The 17010-nt window shown below is 38.4% G+C and overlaps 1 protein-coding gene and 1 long non-coding RNA gene across 3 annotated transcripts in view; one reads left to right on the forward strand and one right to left on the reverse strand.

Moving 5' to 3' along the window:
• HHIPL2 (HHIP like 2) overlaps positions 1-17010 on the reverse strand; it is a 245544-nt gene that overhangs the window by 95596 nt on the left and 132938 nt on the right. For both annotated transcript variants that reach the window (XM_053712520.1, XM_053712519.1), the window contains exons 2-4: positions 14987-15639; positions 7336-7470; positions 5832-6163 (exon numbers count right to left, since the gene is read on the reverse strand). In XM_053712520.1, coding sequence (XP_053568495.1) covers positions 5832-6163; positions 7336-7470; positions 14987-15639 — 1120 coding nt within the window. The remainder of the gene's footprint in view (positions 1-5831; positions 6164-7335; positions 7471-14986; positions 15640-17010) is intronic.
• LOC128658071 (uncharacterized) overlaps positions 1-17010 on the forward strand; it is a 117099-nt gene that overhangs the window by 44411 nt on the left and 55678 nt on the right. The window lies entirely within an intron of this gene.

Consider the following 17010-nt stretch of genomic DNA (forward strand, 5'->3'; position numbering starts at 1 on the left):
ATTTATTCAAATGTAATGTTATGTAATGTATTTATTTCTTTTATATCCCTATATCTACTAGTGCTGCTGCCAGACAGGCATTAGCTGTCATTATAGGTGGTTTAGTCATTATAAACTTACATGGCAGGCTAAAACGATGGAAAAACAAATAATAATAAATAAGAATAAACCAGAGATATCTAGAAATGCTTTTGAAATTAATCTGTCCCTTGACATTACATGTGATTATAATATTGTTATTTTACATATTATTTAGATACTGAACATGCGTCTTTGTTGGCTTTGTTTTAATCAACTTTTCTAGCAGCATTGAACAAAACCTTTCGTTGTTTTCAGACTCCCATTGATTTCTATGGCATTCGCGGCCTCAAGGGTATCGGTTTGAAGGATAGGTACGCTGCGTTGGAATAGCGTACCTGTTGAATGTTTGATAAATTGGCAAGAGGGTCAAATATAGTCGAATGTGACAGTGGATGATCGGTATTCCGCTCGAATCTTAACGTATCTTAACGTGTTTGCGATATTCCAAGTTCAGCTTTTTGCGTGCGTCAGATTAGCGTTTGTGCAAAAACCTTTTACTTTCAACTTATAATGCGTGTGCTACCCAATGCACGCAAAAAGTTTACTTCTAGTGCCGTTAGAGCAGGAGCGATAAATAGCACTCCACTCATAATCTAGCCTTAGTTTAGGAAACAGAAATGTTTCAGTTCTCATGTTGTTGACATATGTATAACCTTCCAACACCTTGAAAATAGATAGATAGATAGCAGTGGCGGCTGGTGAATTTTAAAGATGGTGGGGCACTAGACCACACCCCTTTATTAAAGCCCCGCCCCTCTCTTGCTCTCTTTCTCTCTATATATACACACAGAACTTTTATATGCAGAATTCACTTTCTTTCAACATACTCTCCAGTGCACTGTAAATACTTAATAAAGTATAAAATTGCTCCACAAGTGACTGTACGGAGACTCCTATGGGGACAAAGGCAGATCTTTGAGACACTGAAGTTAGCTTTTATATATATATATATATATATATATATATATATATATATACATATACACACACGGTATATATCTGTACGTTTTAATATAAAAGAAAATGTACTGTAGTTGAGTTATATAAAGTTAAATAGTGGCTCAGACAGTAGTGGACAACATTTAGAATGCTCTTCTTAATTAGAGGAGTTCACTGATTGAAGGAGCTGTCTGAACCATCATTTTAACATTTTTATAAAACTGCTGCATAAGTGGTCAGTATTTTCTGGACACAGAAGAAGTAAGCAAAAAAACAAACAAAAAAAAAACTACATGCTAGACAAATATGTTAAAAATTTAGAGCCAGCCCAAGAATCTAGGCGCATATATATATATATATATATATATATATTTATATATATATATATATATATATATATATATTATATACAGGTATATAAAATCTCAAACACTGATCCATGGCGGGACACTCCCTGCTATTTAATAGTTGCAAAATATGAGAAAATGAATTTGATTTACAAACTTTGGTCATTGTCATTTTAACACAGTATATATACAAGGTTAATGGAATAAAATAAAATAGCAGTTAAAATGTGCAAATTGTACCAAGAAAAACTTGACATCTAACAAAACAATTAAATAAATTTCAACAGTCTTATTTTTCACTGTATTCATTTTTTCTGAGCTGAGACAATCGGCAAAAGGAATTCTAATGACAGCCAGATCTTCATCTATCACAGATAAGGAAATGCATTGGAGGATTATCAAAGAACTGTCTGAAACAGCAATATAAATGGCCCTCTCTAACACAGTGACACGTGCAACCACAGATGTGTAAATTTAGTTTTTACACACCTCTTGACACTGACTGACTGTTATTATAAGTTTCCCAGTCACAACAAGGTGAAGCAGATTTAAAGGAGGCTATAGAAACACAAACACATGCTCAAAATGTGCTCACATTTCTCCCCTGCATTCTCTCTGCTATATATATATATTTTAAAACGAAGCAGCTGAAAAGGAAAACTAACCATCTGCATCAGAAATAAAAGCAATGTCCTGACCTGGAGATTGAGACCACATTATGTGTGCAGTCTTATTAACAGCCTGCTGATCGCTGATCTCTGTCTGACTCTGTGACCTCCTGGCTGCTGCTGCTTGCGATGGATGGTGGCAGCACTGATGAGGCTCAGGCAGCAGGTTCACGATGACTCTCTAAGTCAGAGCAGAGGAAGTTGGTAAACAACAAGTACAGACAATGCACTCAGCTCTAGCCTAGCCAGCATCATTGCGCTCAGGAACAGTGTGTGCTCAGGCTGCAGTGCTTGAATGACAATATTATATTTAACTTAAAGGGCCATGATACCCAAATGTTGAAACACTTGAAAGTGATGCAGCATAGCTGTAAAAAGCTGACTAGAAAATATCACCTGAGCATCTCTATGTAAAAAAAGAAAGTTATTTTACCTCAAAAGTTCCTCAGTATCCACATCCCATTGTAAAGGACTTCTAAGCAGCAAATCAGTATGTCTGTCCCGGGACAGCGGAAGGAGCGAGCTTTCGTGCACACTCATGAAAGTTAAGTGAAATATCATGAGATCACAGTAAAAGAGATCATGACCTCAGCACTGTTGATGCTGATTGGCTGCTGTTCATTTCTTCTTCTTTTTTTTTTACCTGCAGCTGGGCAGCAGCTGAGTATAACTTTGTACACAGAACTTACTCTGCTGAGCTGAGGAAGTTATGAGGTAAAATATCTTCCTTTTTTGCATAGAGATGCTCAGGTGATATTTTCCTGTCAGCTTTTTACAGTTATACTGCATCAGTTTCAAGGGATTTAGCATATGAGTATTGTGTCCCTTTAAATATAATATTTGTCATTCAAGCTGCCTGAGCACACACTGTTCCTGAGCGTGATGGTGCCGGCTAGGCTAGAGCTGAGTGTATTGTCTGTACTGTATAAGGAACTGAGGCTGAGAAGTACAAATTTAAGCAGGCAAGGTAAGGGTGAGCTAGTGCTGGCGGCGGCAAGGTAAGGGTGAGCTAGAGTTTGCTTAGAGAGCTAAAATGGCCGCCACAAGGGGGGGGGGGGAGCGCGGTATGCCTATTTATAAATATTAACTTTAAGATCAATCAAGAATCAATTTCAATTTGCCAATCAGTCAGTTTACAATAAACTTTGTTTTCATCTATACCTTGGTTAGTTGCTTCTTCACTCTGACAGTGAACATCATCCATGCCTGATCTGCAGTGCTGCTCCACCCAAGACTGGAAGCAAAGCACTGCAACGATGCGCTTAGTTTCACCGGGACGGTCCCGGTCTGAGGCTCTTTGTCCCGTGTCCCGGAACTAGCCTCAAATGCCCCGGGCTAAGCGCTCCCCTGGCGCAGCAAGCAGTAGTGAGCACAGACTTTACAAAAAATAAGCTGCCCAGAGGAGCGCTTAGCCCGGGGTTACTAAAAAAAACGGGTAGGTGGAGTCTGCAGGAGAGACAGAGGATGATGTGGGACAGTGGGAGCGAGGAAGAAGGTCGAGGAGGGGAGTCGTCACATCCTGCAGCAGAGCAGCAGAGAGAGGCAGGACATTGCGCGCGCCCCACCACCAGTTACCCGAGTCCGGTGGAGATCAGCAGACTGCGCAGAGCTCAATGTCTCCTGTCTGTGAGGCTGGCTGGATGGCAGGAGGCGGAGGCAAGAAGGATGTGCACACACAGGTCTTGAATCATTCAGACTAAACCTGGGTCACGTGGGCTCAACCACATGCATAATTCATCCTTTGCTTTTAGAGTTTAGATGGGCTGAAAATGCACCTGCTGCGGGGACCATAAGATGAAGTGCAAAACCAGAATCTGCTATGTAAAATGAGTAAATGTGTGTTCAAGGACGCAATTTAAATGTATAATGTAGTTTTATAAAAGAAGTGGAAATCTGCCACATAAAGCTGGTAGTGAGTACTGGTGACCTGTATACCATCATGCTAAATACAGAGCAGGCAACAAGTCATGATATTTAAATTATTTAAAGGAGTTTAGCATCATATATATTTCAAATAAACTTATAAAATCTATCAAATTTATAAGGTAATCACACAGGTTACCTGGGATTGCCCGCAAGCAATCCCAGGTAATGTGCAGTCTCATCGCCATCTCCAAATCTCCAAACACTGCTCCAATAATTTTGTAAAGTTGTCGCCCAAATGTTAGGAATAACAGTGTCAATTATATTTTCTGTTAAGCTTGTATATATATATAAATTGATTTCATAATGAATTTGAGGCCGCGAGAAGCCACGCCCCAAGCCACGTCCCAAGCCATGCCCTGAGATACACCCTTTCCACACCCACTTAAAAAGTGTCCAGGAATTTTCTGGGCAAAAGGTGGCAACCCTAGGCGCGCTATTCACAGCTCACTGTTGACCTCCCCCTCACATGCTTTGAGCCAATGGGAGGTGGGTTGATAGGGTGATATCAAAATTCATCCAATAGACAGATGGAGCATTTGCAGAAGTTCTCTCAGGTAGGGCAGATTGTACAAACGCCCTGCCTGAGAAAACTTTGCAAATGCAAGATATTTTTTTTTTATAAGCATGCATTTTTAACTATTGTGACTAAATCCAAACCTACCCCCTCTAACAATTTTTTTTTTTCAAGCAACCTAAAAAAAAAAAAAATAGCAACCAAACTATACCTTCACAATGGCATTTAGTTTTATTTATTTTCCCCAAAAAATCAAGTGGGACATTACCCCTCCCGCCCCTATGGTGGAGCCTCCACCGATAGATAGATAGATAGATAGATAGATAGATAGATAGATAGATAGATAGATAGATAGATAGATAGATAGATAGATAGATAGATAGACAGATATAGAAAGATAGATGATAGATAGATAGATAGATAGATGATAGATAGATAGATAGATAGATAGATAGATAGATAGATAGATAGATAGATGATAGATAGATAGCAGAAGCACACATGCATCAGTAAATTAACATTTTGAATACCATAAAAACAAAATATATAAGATAGTAGGTTGTGGCCTGATAGGAACAGCAAACTGAATGTATATCATGTATATGAGGTTACAATTAAAATAAATAATATGTTAAACTAAACCTATTTTTACCTTGATGTTATCAGGAAGTGCATGTCTGAGGGATAGACCTCTTAAGGGGTTAAATTCATCCTCTGATCGGCAATGCACAACTGGTCTGTAGCTGAACCTGGCCCCTGAGCCAATCAAGGGTAGCATATTTGCATAGCCACCAATCTTTGCAGGTGTTCATAGAAAATCTGCTGCTAACTTTATCTGCTTAGCTATTTTATGGGTGTTTAACAATGAGTTCTGTTCAAACAATAGTGCAATAAAATAGCATATTAGATAATTTTATTATCACTGATTTATGTCCCTTTAAACATGATCTAAAGCAGCATTTTATAAAAGGGACAGTAAAGTCAAAATTTTCTTTTATAGTTCAGATAATGCATGCAATTTTAAACAACTTTCCATTCTACTTCAGCTATCTTATTTATGTCCTTTGTTGAAAAGCATACCTAGGTAGGCTCAGGAGCAGCAATGTACTACTGGGAGCTTATTGATGGCTGCACATGTATGCCTCTTGCCTTTGGCTACCCTGAATATCAGTGTATATACATTCCTTATACATATGTAATCACTTGTACCGCCGTGAACCCTCTAGTGTTGGTTCCTTGAAATCATTAGCAAAGCTTAAAATGATCAGTAAAGCCTGGTAATGGTTGTGGCAGAGTATGTGGTTTCATTTAATAAAATGGAAGCAATGTAAGATTTGAACAAATGATAATTCTTACCTAAGGACGGATTGTCACACAGATCAGGATCAAAACAATCAAAGCCTTCCTTCGCTCTCCAGCCAAAATTTCCTCCTTTAACGATGATATCAATTTCTTCATATCTATTCTGCCCAACATCGCCACAAAAGATTCTGCCTCTTCCTTTTCTAGTTACAGGATCCCCTTGATCTACAGAACATCGCCACATGTTTCTAACTCCGTACGCATATACTTCTGGACGTGCATTAGGGTCAGACACAAAGGGATTATCTGGTGGAATTCCATAGGGTTTCATGCGTGTTCGGATTCCATCAACATCAATACGTAGCGCTTTACCCAATAAGGCATTCCTTGGAAGAAACAAAACACAAATAAAAAAGCTTAATTACATTACTGACCGATACATTGTGGGGAGCTTACAATACAAAAGTTTTGTCTCTCAATCAAAGTGAAACATTTAGACAGATTAATTGTATTATACATATGTTCCAACTTTTACTTGGCAAAAAGAGTGTAAGGGACAGTAAATAAATGAAGAAATGTTACAAAATTCCACGCTATTTTTAGAATCACGTAGCATAAGAATAGATGTACGTACCTGTGAAAAAAGAAGGGAAATAAATTATTTATCTACTAAGCTTACCTCAATGGCGCAACTTTTTTTTTTTTTTTTTAAAAACCATGTCAACCCAAATGTTTTCTTTCATGATTCAGATAGAGCATGCAATTTTAAGCAACTTTCTAATTTACTCCTATTTTCAATTTTTCTTCATTCTCTTGCTATTTTTATTTGAAAAAGCAGGAATGTAAGAGCTAGCCTGCATCCCACCTGGGTAGCGTGTGCTGATTGGTGTATAAATGTAGCCACCAATCAGCAAGTGCAACCCAGGTGCTGAACCAAAAATGGGCTCCTAACCTTATATTCCTGCTTTTTCAAATAAAGATAGCAAGAGAGAAGAGAACAAAGAAAAATTGATAATAGGAGTAAATTTGAAAGTTGCTTAAAATTGTATGCTCTATCTAAATCATTAAAAAAATGGGTTTAGTGTCCCTTTAAAACTGCTTGTCAGACTCAATAGGAGGGGGGGGGCTCTAACAGAGCACCTATCTGTCCACGGTTTAACCCAGTGGGCCAAGTGACCCTGTCATTTCAAAGGGGAGAATCCCCTCTTTAAGAGGAGTTTATTATTCCCTAGGATGTAGGTGATCCCCTTGGCACATAGTGATTACCTGCATCACTTGTCAAAAGGACATTTTTAACCCCTTAAGGTCCAGGCATTTTAGAAAAAAACTTTCCCAAAAGACCAACTTGTATACAATTCCAGCTTCATAGCAAAATGTCAAAACAAATATTTTGTTTAGATAACATTTCATTTACTAGGTTCATGGATTTCAGTAGATGATGGTTTGAAATGGACAACATTTTTTTGCACAGCATTAAAAAAAACATTCTGACCAGCCTGAAAACAATATGAAAGTCACATAACTTATACAGAATATAATTTATTGCCTTATGACTTACTTGTTTTGGGAATTCCCTAATGGATCACCAGAAAGTCCTCCATCCCCTATGAATATGTATAAATATCCATCTGTGCCAAACAGTATCTGTCCTCCGTTGTGATTCGCAGCTGGTTGTTCTACCTCTAAAATATACCTAAAAATACCACATATATAATTAGGCTGAAGCACAGCATACCAAAAAAGTTTTATTGTTTCATTATTACAAAAAGAATATATAGCTGCATTAAAGGGATGGAATGTCAATAGGAAATGTGCATGCTAATTTTAAAGGGACATGAAACCCAAAATATTTATATTTATTTCATTATTAAAGGGACACTAAACCCACATTTTTTCTTTCATGATTCAGATAGAGCATGCAATTTTAAGCAACTTTCTAATTTACTCCTATTATCAATTGTTCTTCATTCTCTTGCTATCTTTATTTGAAAAACAAGGCATTTAAGCTAAGGAGCCAGACAATTTTTGGTTCAGACCTCTGGATAGCACTTGTTTATTGGTGGGTGAATTTATCCACCAATCAGCAAGAACAACCCAGGTTGTTCACCAAAAATGGGCCGGCATCTAAACTTACATTCTTGCTTTTCAAATAAAGATAACAAGAGAATGAAGAAAAATTGATAATAGGAGTAAATTAGAAAGTTGCTTAAAATTGCATGCTCTATCTGAAAGGAAAAAAGTTGGGTTCAGTGTCCCTTTAAGAAAGATAATTCAATTGTAAAAGAGTTTCCAATTTAATTACATTATCAAACTTGCTTTGTTCTAATGTTATTAATGTTGAAGAGATATCTAAAGCACTGCATGACAGGAAATAGTGCTGCCATCTAGTGTTCTTGCTAATGTATAACATTAGTACTACATGACAGGAAATAGTGCTGCCATCTAGTGTTCTTGCTAATGTATAACATTAGTACTACATGACAGAAAATAGTGCTGCCATCTAGTGTTCTTGCTAATGTATAACATTAGTACTACATGACAGGAAATAGTGTTGCCATCTAGTGTTCTTGCTAATGTATAACATTAGTACTACATGACAGGAAATAGTGCTGCCATCTAGTGTTCTTGCTAATGTGTAACATTGAAAACAAGAAAACAAAGAAAACTTGATAGAAGTAAATTTGAAAGTTGTTAAAAATTGTATGTTCTATCTGAATCATCAATATTTTGGCCTTATGTCCCTTTAAATTGAAGAATCTTTGCAGTATACTTCCATTAGCAAATATGCTTCTAGTTAGAGTTATTACTGTTTTTCAGCGGCATATGCACATATGATGGGCGTGCCCGTGCCGCAGCATTCCAACATCACACATACAGCAGTGGCTTGTAGGACACAAATTAACTCTTAACTGTAGCAATAGACACCACCACCAGCTCTCTGAGCAGTAGACGTGTATCTGCTGTATTCTGTGCACAAGGATTGACGAACATGGCTGTAGGTAGCGGCATTCGGCTCTTTTCTGAGACAGATTTCTTCTTGTGAAAGTGTAACACAAACATCTAGACCTTTTCTGTTGCATTTTCAAAACGAAGAAATAAAAGAGCCAAACGCCGCTACCCACAGCCATTTTCAGCATTCCTTGTGCATAGAATACGGATGCACATCTGCTGCATGTATGGTATTTGAATCCTGACTCTCTAGTCACATGTAGCATATTGGGTGACAATAAAGTACATAACAGTAATAACCTTTACTAGAAGGATATTTGCTAATGGAAGTATATTGCAAACATGCTTCTATTTTAAACTAAAATGCAAATGCAGCTATGCACATTTCAATGCTGACATTTATAGCCCTATAAGACAAGACTGTAATGCAGATGCCAGACACCAAAAATGTATTTTGTATAAAGGTGATTCACTAAAGCTGTCAGTGGCGACATTACATTATACTAACATTAGCTAATAACGCAGGGGTCAAGTCCAGCGGGAACGCATAGGAACGGTGTTCCTGCACTTGTTTGTGAAACATCTGGAAGTAGGATAAGCCCAATGACTTTATTTTATACACCAATAGTATGTGCAGTCTGTTTATCTATGTTGGTGTCTGTATAACTATCAAATTATGGTCGGCAGGCCAGGTTGTCTGCAGAATGCTGACGTGAAAGATAATGGGGCCCATTTAACAAGCTCCATACGGAGCTTGTGGGCCCCTGTTTCTGGTGAGTTTTCAGACTCGCCAGAAACAGCAGTTATGAAGCAGCGGTCACAAAGACCGCTGCTCCATAACGCTGTCCGCCTGCTCTGAGCAGGCGGACAGACATCGCCGGAAATCAACCCAATTGAGTACGATCGGGTTGATTGGCACCCCCCTGCTGGCGGCCGATTGGCCGCGAGTCTGCAGGGGGCAGCGTTTTACCAGCAGCTCTTGTGAGCTACTGGTGCAATGCTGAATACGGAGAGCGTATTGCTCTCCGCATTCAGCGAGGTCTTGTGGACCTGATCCGCAGTGTCAGTTTTTTGGGTGGTCCTGCTATAATAAATTAGAGCATTTAAGTATTACAGCATTGCTTGCCGATACCTATGTGTTTAACCCCTGCATAGGGGTTTAACATAACTAAAACCAGGTAATGCACTACTAGTTAGGAGCAAAACACAGCCTGGAGCAGCATATGTGAATAGCCTCAAATCACCTGCCATGTTCAGTTCAGGTTTAGCAATTTAATAACACTCCAGAGTTGAATTTAAAGGGACATGAAACCTAAAATGTTTCTTTCATGGTTCAGATAGAACATTCAATTGTAAAAAAAACTGTCCAATTCACTTCTATTGTCAAATTTGCTTCATTCTCTTGGTTTTCTTTGTTGAAGTAGCAGCAATGCACTACTGAAAACATTGGTTCAGCCAATGGCAAGAGGCTAATATGTGCAGCCACCAACCATCAACTGGCTCCCAGTAGTGTATTGCTGCTTCTGAGCCTACCTTGGTATGCTTTTCAACAAAAGATACCAAAAGAACAAAGCTAATTAGATAACAGAAGTAAATTTGAAAGGTTGTTTAAAATTACATGCTCTTTTTGAATCATGAAAGTTTAATGTTGGCTTTATTGTTCCTTTAACTGTGTGTTCTCAGAAGAGAAAGCTCTTGCATTACATCTGTCTGGTCCCATCCAAAATGAAAGCCCAGCCCAAAAATATCAAGCAGCTCTTTTTTAATGAAAGAATTGTACAGCTATCTCCAGATGTATGTTTTGGTCTATGTGGGCCTCATCAGTGAGAGGTGCAACTATATTAATCTCTAAGGCCTAGATTTAGAGTTGGGCGGTAGCCGTCAAAACCAGCGTTCGAGGCTCCTAGCGCTGGTTTTTACCGCCCTCTGGTATTTGGAGTCAGTCATTAAAGGGTCTAACGCTCACTTTCAGCCGCGACTTTTCCATACCGCAGATCCCCTTACGTCAATTGCGTATCCTATCTTTTCAATGGGATCTTTCTAACGCCGGTATTTAGAGTCGTGTCTGAAGTGAGCGTTAGAATTCTAACGACAAAACTCCAGCCGCAGAAAAAAAGTCAGTAGTTAAGAGCTTTCTGGGCTAACGCCGGTTTATAAAGCTCTTAACTACTGTGCTCTAAAGTACACTGACACCCATAAACTACCTATGTACCCCTAAACCGAGGCCCCCCCACATCGCCGCCACTCGATAACAAAATTTTAACCCCTAATCTGCCGACCGCCACCTACGTTATACTTATGTACCCCTAATCTGCTGCCCCTAACACCGCCGACCCCTATATTATATTTATTAACCCCTAATCTGCCCCCCTCAACGTCGCCTCCACCTGCCTACACTTATTAACCCCTAATCTGCTGAGCGGACCGCACCGCTACTATAATAAAGTTATTAACCCCTAATCCGCCTCACTCCCGCCTCAATAACCCTATAATAAATAGTATTAACCCCTAATCTGCCCTCCCTAACATCGCCGACACCTAACTTCAATTATTAACCCCTAATCTGCCGACAGGAGCTCACCGCTACTCTAATAAATGTATTAACCCCTAAAGCTAAGTCTAACTTTAACCCTAACACCCCCCTAAATTAAATATAATTTAAATCTAACGAAATAAATTAAATACTTACCTGTAAAATAAACCCTAATATAGCTACAATATAAATTATAATTATATTATAGCTATTTTAGGATTTATATTTATTTTACAGGTATTTTTGTATTTATTTTAACCAGGTACAATAGCTATTAAATAGTTAAGAACTATTTAATAGCTAAAATAGTTAAAATAATTACAAAATTACCTGTAAAATAAATCCTAACCTAAGTTACAATTAAACCTAACACTACACTATCAATAAATTAATTAAATAAACTACCTACAATTACCTACAATTAAACCTAACACTACACTATCAATAAATAAATTAAATACAATTCCTACAAATAAATACAATTAAATAAACTAACTAAAGTACAAAAAATAAAAAAGAACTAAGTTACAAAAAATAAAAAAATATTTACAAACATTAGAAAAAAATTACAACAATTTTAAACTAATTACACCTACTCTAAGCCCCCTAATAAAATAACAAAGACCCCCAAAATAAAAAAATGCCCTACCCTATTCAAAATTACAAAAGTTCAAAGCTCTTTTACCTTACCAGCCCTTAAAAGGACCTTTTGTAGGGCATGCCCCAAAGAATTCAGCTCTTTTGCCTGTAAAAAAAACACATACAATACCCCCGGCCAACATTACAACCCACCACCCACATACCCCTAATCTAACCCAAACCCCCCTTAAATAAACCTAACACTAAGCCCCTGAAGATCTTCCTACCTTATCTTCACCTCGCCGGGTATCACCGATCGGTCCTGGCTCCAAAATCTTCATCCAACCCAATCGGGGGCTGGCGATCCATAATCCTGCGGCTGAAGAGGTCCAGAAGAGGCTCCAAAGTCTTCATCCTATCCGGGAAGAAGAGGCGATCCAGACCGGCAACCATCTTGATCCAAGCGGCATCGCCTATCTTCATCCGATGAGGAACGGCTCCATCGTGAAGACCTCCAGCGCGGATCAATCTTCTTCCTCCGACGTCCAACTGAAGAATGACGGTTCCTTTAAGGGGCGTCATCCAAGATGGCGTCCCTCGAATTCCGATTGGCTGATAGGATTCTATCAGCCAATCGGAATTAAGGTAGGGAAATTCTGATTGGCTGATGGAATCAGCCAATCAGAATCAAGTTCAATCCGATTGGCTGATCCGATCAGCCAATCAGATTGAGCTCGCATTCTATTGGCTGTTCCGATCAGCCAATAGAATGTGAGCTCAATCTGATTGGCTGATCGGATCAGCCAATCGGATTGAACTTGATTCTGATTGGCTGATTCCATCAGCCAATCAGAATTTTCCTACCTTAATTCCGATTGGCTGATAGAATCCTATCAGCCAATCGGAATTCGAGGGATGCCATCTTGGATGACGTCCCTTAAATGAACCGTCATTCTTCAGTTGGACGTCGGAGGAAGAAGATTGATCCGCGCTGGAGGTCTTCACGATGGAGCCGTTCCTCATCGGATGAAGATAGAAGATGCCGCTTGGATCAAGATGGTAGCCGGTCTGGATCGCCTCTTCTTCCCGGATAGGATGAAGACTTTGGAGCCTCTTCTGGACCTCTTCAGCCGCAGGATTATGGATCGCCAGCCCCAGCTTGGGTTGGATGAAGATTTTGGAGCCAGGACCGATCGGTGATGCCTGGCGAGGTGAAGATAAGGTAGGAAGATCTTCAGGGGCTTAGTGTTAGGTTTATTTAAGGGGGGTTTGGGTTAGATTAGGGGTATGTGGGTGGTGGGTTGTAATGTTGGGGGGGGGTATTGTATGTGGTTTTTTTACAGGCAAAAGAGCTGAATTCTTTGGGGCATGCCCCACAAAAGGTCCTTTTAAGGGCTGGTAAGGTAAAAGAGCTTTGAACTTTTGTAATTTAGAATAGGGTAGGGCATTTTTTTATTTTGGGGGTCTTTGTTATTTTATTAGGGGGCTTAGAGTAGGTGTAATTAGTTTAAAATTGTTGTAATTTTTTTCTAATGTTTGTAAATATTTTTTTATTTTTTGTAACTTAGTTCTTTTTTATTTTTTGTACTTTAGTTAGTTTATTTAATTGTATTTATTTGTAGGAATTGTATTTAATTTATTTATTGATAGTGTAGTGTTAGGTTTAATTGTAGGTAATTGTAGGTAGTTTATTTAATTAATTTATTGATAGTGTAGTGTTAGGTTTAATTGTAATTTAGGTTAGGATTTATTTTACAGGTAATTTTGTAATTATTTTAACTATTTTAGCTATTAAATAGTTCTTAACTAATTAATAGCTATTGTACCTGGTTAAAATAAATACAAAGTTACCTGTAAAATAAATATAAATCCTAAAATAGCTATAATATAATTATAATTTATATTGTAGCTATATTAGGGTTTATTTTACAGGTAAGTATTTAGCTTTAAATAGGAATAATTTATTTAATAAGAGTTAATTTATTTCGTTAGATTTAAATTATATTTAATTTAGGGGGGTGTCAGGGTTAAAGTTAGACTTAGCTTTAGGGGTTAATAAATTTATTAGAGTAGCGGTGAGCTCCTGTCGGCAGATTAGGGGTTAATACTTGAAGTTAGGTGTCGGTGATGTTAGGGAGGGCAGATTAGAGGTTAATACTATTTATTATAGGGTTATTGAGGCGGGAGTGAGGCGGATTAGGGGTTAATACATTTATTATAGTAGCGCTCAGGTCCGGCCGGCAGATTAGGTGTTAATAAGTGTAGTTAGGTGGAGGCGACGTCGGGGGCGGGAGATTAGGGGTTAATAAATATAATATAGGGGTCGGCGATGTTAGGGCAGCAGATTAGGGGTACATAGGGATAATGTAGGTGGCGGGGGTGTACGGAGCGGCAGATTAGGGGTTAAAAATAATATGCAGGGGTCAGCGATAGCGGGGGCGGCAGATTAGGGGTTAATAAGCGTAAGGTTAGGGGTGTTTAGACTCGGGGTACATGTTAGAGTGTTAGGTGCAGACGTAGGAAGTGTTTCCACATAGAAAACAATGGGGCTGCGTTAGGAGCTGAACGCAGCTTTTTTTGCAGGTGTTAGGGTTTTTTTCAGCTCAAACAGCCCCATTGTTTTCTATGGGGGAATTGTGCACAAGCACATTTTTTAAGCTGGCCGCGTCCGTAAGCACCGCTGGTATCGAGAGTTGAAGTTGCGGTAAATATGATATACGCTCCTTTTTTGGAGCCTAACGCAGCCATTCTGTGAACTCTAAATACCAGCGGTATTTAAAAGGTGCGGACAGAAAAAAGCACGCGTAGCTAACGCACCCCTTTGGCCGCAAAACTCTAAATCTAGGCGTAAGAGAGGGGTAAACGAGGCTGCACTCTGAGAGGGCACCATCCCATGTCTATTTCAATTTCAGTGTTTCGCTTTAATTATTTACTGCATTGCAAAGTGCCATACAGTATCTCATCAGCTGCATTTAAACATGGAAGTATATTAGGCCTATGTTAATCTCCTGTACAGAGTTAGATCTGCAATTGAAAGGAAAGTTTTAATAATACAAAAATAATACAAAAATAATACAAAAATAAACCTAAAGGACCAACTTTTGGTATAACAACTTTTGGTATAACAGATACTCTGCGTTTGGCTTACCTTTCCGAATGTGGATCTGCTTTGTTCATGTCATTAACTGAAACATGGAACTCACTGATTCTGATCATCTCAGTAAAGTTATCTTTATTCATGATGGAATAATACACATAAAATTTCCCATTCCATTCATATTTTGGGTGGAATGCCATTCCAAGAAATCCTCTCTCATCCCCAAAAAAGGGAGATACCAATACATTCTCCTCAAGGTTCAGAAAAGGCTCTTCTAGTCGGCTGCCATCAGGGAGATAGACCCAGACTAAACCAATCTGCTCCGCCACAAACATACGATGAGTACCATCGTTAGCATGAATCATCAAGACAGGGTTTCTCAGTTGATTAGCGACCTCAATCAGGCACAATTTAAGACAACCGCTCTGATCTTCAGCTATCCCAAGATTTTTGTTTAGAAATGTATTTTTTAACACATTTGGGTAGCAATAATCTTGGTCGGGTAAACTTAGAATATTGCAGAACTCAGTTTTGCCTTTTTTACTGGCTTCTAGAATGTTTTTGTCATCTGTAAGAAGTGAGATGGTACTGTAGCATTTCACATAGAATGCAGAACAAAAATCAGAACAAAGGCCAGGGAGCAATCTAAGAGGTGTGTATGGATCTTCTGCATCATACAAATGGGCAGCATATGGAGAACATTCCTGCCAAAAAAATATAATAATAAAATATTAAATGTCTGTAATGCACTATTTACAAAAAAACAACCAATTCAAAACGAATATATCTTAAAGCCTATAATATGTGAAACTCAATCATTTGCAAAGACCAATTATCCCACCATAGATTCCTATTTTGTACTGATAAGACCCTTGTATACCTTCTTCTCAAAATATATAGCCTACTCATTGTTTGGTACACATCCTATGATTAAGCGCTATTGCAGCGCAAAACGCATCAGTGTAGTCAGTCCTTGCAACCCTGCCTGTCTGACATGTTTGACCTTTTAAAAATGTAACAATTTTTCAATAAAAATATATGTTTTATATCACCGAATTACCTCCTGAGTCCTGAGTGCCAGTTTTTTCACTATATGTTGATACATTGCTAGGTTATTGCCACTAAGTTGTATTTGTACAAGCACAGTTATAATATTATCAGAGCCCCCAACTGCCCCCCATATTGGGCTAGATTACAAGTGTCGGGTTAAATTCCGCCAGTATTTCAAGTTAAAAGTAAATGCGAACACGTGAGCACAATGGTGATTTACACTAGAATGATTACCGTGATATAGAGCTCTGGTTAACTGTAACACAAATAAAAAAGTGTTACAAAACAGATCAAAAATACATTTAAAAGTACAGTTAAACTCATAACACTATCTAAAAAAAGATTTTAAAAATTTATAATAAAAAGTTATAAGGGCTCAAAGATATGAGATGTCAGGTGTTATGTGCCAAAAGTGGTTTTACATAGGGATCCATAGGAACACATGTATGTATGTATGTATTTTATACATATATATATATATATATATATATATATATATATATATGTGTGTGTGTGTGTGTGTATATGTATTTACAGACATATATACACATATAAATACAGATATACATATGTATAGAAATACATACATATATCTCATTGCAATCTTTCTCTCGTGTTTGCGCGAGTTGGCAGCTGTTATTTTTTGTTGTTGTTCAAATTGAGTCTCTATTAAATTCTATGAGGGAATACAAGAGCACAAAAGTTTTACTTACGACCTGTAATAGGTGCGCAAATGGGCGTGGAATGGTAAAAAAGTTGAGTGCAGATAAAGCATTCATGGGAGTGCAAATTTGTGTTCCACTCGTAATCTAGCCCATTGTAGGATCATCACTTGCTCTGCTGTCCCTCCCTTTCCTATAAATATCCCAGTTTCCAAAGTGAAACTAGGGTCTTCCCAGACATGGCCCCAAACTACCCTGACTACATCTATGTGACACGTGACACCCTCGCCCATCAAAGCTCCACCCACAGAATCTAACTCACTCTGCCTAGGCCTCCCTGTCCCTAATGCAATCAAAGAAATA

The sequence above is a fragment of the Bombina bombina genome, chromosome 4, assembly GCF_027579735.1.
Source record: "Bombina bombina isolate aBomBom1 chromosome 4, aBomBom1.pri, whole genome shotgun sequence".
NCBI classification, from domain to species: Eukaryota; Metazoa; Chordata; class Amphibia; order Anura; family Bombinatoridae; genus Bombina; species Bombina bombina.